Genomic DNA, 4,388 nt, shown 5'->3' on the forward strand with positions numbered 1-4,388 from the left:
ATTATTCCCAAAACAGGCATACATACACCCATTCAAACAACACAAATACTATACCAAAGAAAGCTCTAGATATTATGTATGTTAAAAAAAAAAAAAAAAGTGATAACATGTTAAATGTGTTGGGGTTGATGCCCTAAGTCTCGTAAAGTCCTGTAGTTTGTAATCGTATTATACAAAAAAAAAAAAAGTAGATATAATTATAAAATAATACTAACCTAAGTATTGATAAATTGGAGCTTCTACTTACTGGAAATATTTTTATTCACTACAAATTTCAGTAAACTATTTATCTTTTTAATATAATAGGGGAAAAAAAAAAAGTAGAAGCTCCTTATTATCAATAGTCGTAAATAAAAAACTGAAAAAACAAAAATATTTATTTATTTATTTACAAAACCTACCAACAAACAAAGGAGAGAATATTACGAAATTAAACTCGTCTTCCTGTAGCAATTTTAATCGGGTTGATCCTCCATGGACCGCATCCAACCCGCCAGTGACCGGAAGATTCCGCCGCCTGTAGAGATTTTGCTTTGCATGAAGATTCTTCCATAAATTCACAGTGGGACCCACAAGAGTCAAATCTGAGCCGCTCCTTGTCATTGTTATGATCCAACGGACAAGGATTCTTCTTTGGCTTGAACTGCTTCCACCACGGCCCAAATAACACAAACAACGGTTGTTTATTCTGAACCGCCCTGCCCGGCTTCGACAAACTAAGGCTGAGCATCGCCGGCGGAGGGCTGATAGGCGGCGGAACCACATCCGTGAGCGGCGGAGTATTCTTGGGAGTACCCGGTTGCATCTCCCACTGAAATGGAACCCCTTCAGTGGTTCTTCTGTAATAGAAACGAGATGAACGGCTCATAGATGAGTTTCTTGATGGGAAATTATCCAAAGGAAGAACAAATAATTCACTATTATTTTTTTCCTCCTTCATAATTTCCCAATTTTGAAATTTAAATTCATGTAAATCTCTAAATTTATAAATATGGGGTTTGTGATGTGAAGGGGATGTGTGAGCTGAGAGATAGGGGAAAGTTTTGAAAGTAGGATTAAGGAGAGTGAAATGGGGGATTAATATGGGATTAGGGAGTTGATTAAATTGTACATAAACTTTAGGTTAAAATATCTAATCTAAATCTTTTGATATGTTCTAGGGACAAGGAAATTTAAAGGGTTTAATGGGTTGTGTTTGTAATGGTGACATACGGGACTTGTTCTTTTTTGGTAGTGGGAAAAGTAAAATTAAATTTGAGAATTAATTAAAAGGAAATTTGTTCTTATGCGTTAAGTAAAATATAATGGTCATTGTTGAGGGGCAAAGAGGCTTGGCTTTGCATTGCTAATTACCTAACCCTTAAGACTTCCTACCTAACTTTGCTTCCTTTTTACATCTTCAATTCCCACCCTTCAATTTTTGTAATGTTCCATAGATATGAGTGAATTATTCAATAAACTCTCACATGTTTAGTATATAAACTCTTTTTAGGGAGTCCAAAGTATATTATGAATATGTACGATTAATATATAGATAAGACACTAATCACCATTTTTGAATTAAGAAAAGTGATTGAGGTAACACTTCATTTATAAGTCAAATATTTGAATTGTCATCACGTGTATTGTAATGTTATATATTTTTTTTAAATGTTAAATTACATATTTATTATCTAGTTCCTAACTTTTGAGGTTTTATCTCAATTGGTCTATAGACTTTTAAATTATAAATTTAGTTCCTGAACTTTAATTTTTTGTGGATAAATTGCAAAAACTACTTTTAAAGTAGGGTGGTAGTTGTAATTATATCATTAAATTTTCAATTTTAAAAATTTAACTCTCAAATCTGTATAAGTGTTAAAATTGGGTTAGATTAGACTTCCAAACTTACGTAATTATATAAATTATAACATTTACATAAGTTTAAAGGTTCAATTTTATCATTTATGTATCCAATTTCTACAATTATTGTAACATTAAGGATCCAATTTTAACAATTGTAGTAGTTTAGGCGTCCAATTTTTACAAGTAAAAGTTTGAGGGTGTAATTGCAATCACCATACTTAGAGATGGTTTTTGCAATATTTTTTTTTTTAAAATTCACATATCTATTAAACTCAAAATTAAAAATTTAATGTTCCATTAGACATAAAATTTGAGGTGATCGAGATAAAGATTTTTTTTTTCTTTTTTGAGAAAATCGTTCTTTGATCTCAAAATTGATAATATAAGATTTATTTAAGTGATGCTCTGGTTGTGAGATAAAGACTTATTAACACAACTAAACTAAATAAGTGAAATTATACTTTAAGCTTTTTTTTAAATATATTTGTTTAGTTTGGAAGACTACTTGATTTATTAGTTTTGTCAAATAAAGTCTCTCTTTCTCTCGCTCTTTTTGAACCATAATAACAACTTCATAAGAAACATCATCATTATTTGGATTCTTCTTTTGTACTCTTCCACTTGAAATTCTATTCCATTTTTCATTAATCATTTTCATATAATTATTTAATTAATTAGCTAAAAGGTTAAATTATCCTATAATATATCATAACCTCGTCACTTTCTCTGTCATTAGGTGTGACATTTTCCGAAATTTAGTTTTATTTAATTGTTTAATTATCAACAAGCTTGAGCTTACAGGATATTTTTCTCTTTTTCAATGTAAAGTTACCCAATTACTATATTATTATCTTAGCTTAGATATATTAGAGGCGGCTAGCTAGACCAATTGGAGATTGAATTAAAATAATTAATTATAAAGGACAAAGATAAATTAAAGTTTCATTAATTTGGTATTTATTAGCTTTGACCTATTTTCTGATCTCCTTTTCTGTGTGCAATGTGATTTGACTTTGTTAAGTAGTTAACCAAAAGAACATGCAAAAAGGTAGCTTGGCTTCTGTTTCAAGGGATAATCTCTTGGTAAACACTAATGATTTTTGTGAAGAAATTTTTCCTTAATTAATGCTTAACTATAATATTTTAGTAAAAGAAAGATGTGATCGTCAACCTGATATAAAATTATGTGTTCAATTAATATAAATATGTATTGTTGATCAAAAGGTGTGTGGTTCGAATTCTCTATCCTTTGTACTAAAAAAAGTAAGATATATGAATGATAATAAAAGTACAAAATCTCTTACGTAGGAAATCTATTTATTGATTTTTAATTGCAACATGTTCTAAAAAAACCTAAATACTAGACAAATATCAATATTTTGTTATGAAAGTCATGAAGATCCAACATTGAGAAAATAAATAAAACCTCACAATGTTTTTAAGAATATATGGGCCACTCCCATGACCAATTAATTTTAAGATGAAATTTCATCTTTCTCTGATCGAAGTTAGAATTAGATAGAATAATTTTTTTTAGAATACACTATTTTAATTTATAATTTAAAATAATAATTAAATGATTTTCTTAGAAGGTTAAGGACGAGCATGGAATAATACTCTAGGACAGATTAAAAGTTCAAACTTCAAATATGGGATTTTTATAACTAATTAAAACGGTGGTTAAACACAGTTAACATGAGCATCGTGAATGAATCGAATTCCTCCCAGAAGTGTGTGAACACCTTGCAATTTGAAAATCAATTTGAAATACGTGAAAATGCAGAAAAGAAAAAGATTATTGTATAGATCATAAACATATTGAAGAAAATTAAAACATATTGAAGAAAATTAAACAAAAGTCCATGAGGAACTTACTCTTGAAGACACCTCTTCAATGTAATTCCTCTCCAAGTCCCAAATAAAATCAAACTTGATCTCCCTCCAACAAACGAACACAAACCTTCTCCGAATTCCGAACAAACACGAACACCACCACTCGGACTTCCTTACTAGCAAGGAACAAAGGATTGTGAGATTCTTTTCTTTTGGGAGTGGGAAGGGATTTTGTGAGGGAAAAGCTAGAGAGAACTAGAGAGAGTTCTCTGTTAATCTTTTTATAGAAGAAAGACGAAGTTTCTCAACCCACTTTAAGTATTCTGCGTGATTGATGATGAATGAGGGAGAGTCCTCTATAATAACTCCCTCAATATTAACGTTTAATAACTCCTTTGTGAGAGTTATTTTAACTTATATATATATTATATATATATATATATATATATATATATAACATTAATTCACATTTAATTAATGTATAATTATCCATATATTTAACTTCGTTTGAATCATATTCAAATGACATTATCTCACATAATCTATTGTTTTAATATAAATCATATTCACATTAAATTTTAATGTTAATATTAATAATGAATCATATATATACAATTAATATCTAAATTTTATTCAAATATATCACTCTTCATATGTTATAGTACTAATTATAAATCATATTTATAATTAACTATATATATATAATGTAT

General features: G+C 28.9%; 1 protein-coding gene across 1 annotated transcript; it reads right to left on the reverse strand.

The window, feature by feature from the left end:
- Positions 1 to 311: 311 nt before the first annotated feature.
- On the reverse strand, positions 312 to 930 carry LOC120070597. The gene has a single exon (XM_039022410.1). It carries the CDS (start codon positions 866 to 868, stop codon positions 431 to 433), a length of 438 nt encoding a protein of 145 aa, XP_038878338.1. The 5' UTR covers positions 869 to 930; the 3' UTR covers positions 312 to 430.
- Between the last annotated feature and the right edge of the window lie 3,458 nt (positions 931 to 4,388).

Source organism: Benincasa hispida, chromosome 2, assembly GCF_009727055.1.
Source record: "Benincasa hispida cultivar B227 chromosome 2, ASM972705v1, whole genome shotgun sequence".
Taxonomy (NCBI): Eukaryota; Viridiplantae; Streptophyta; class Magnoliopsida; order Cucurbitales; family Cucurbitaceae; genus Benincasa; species Benincasa hispida.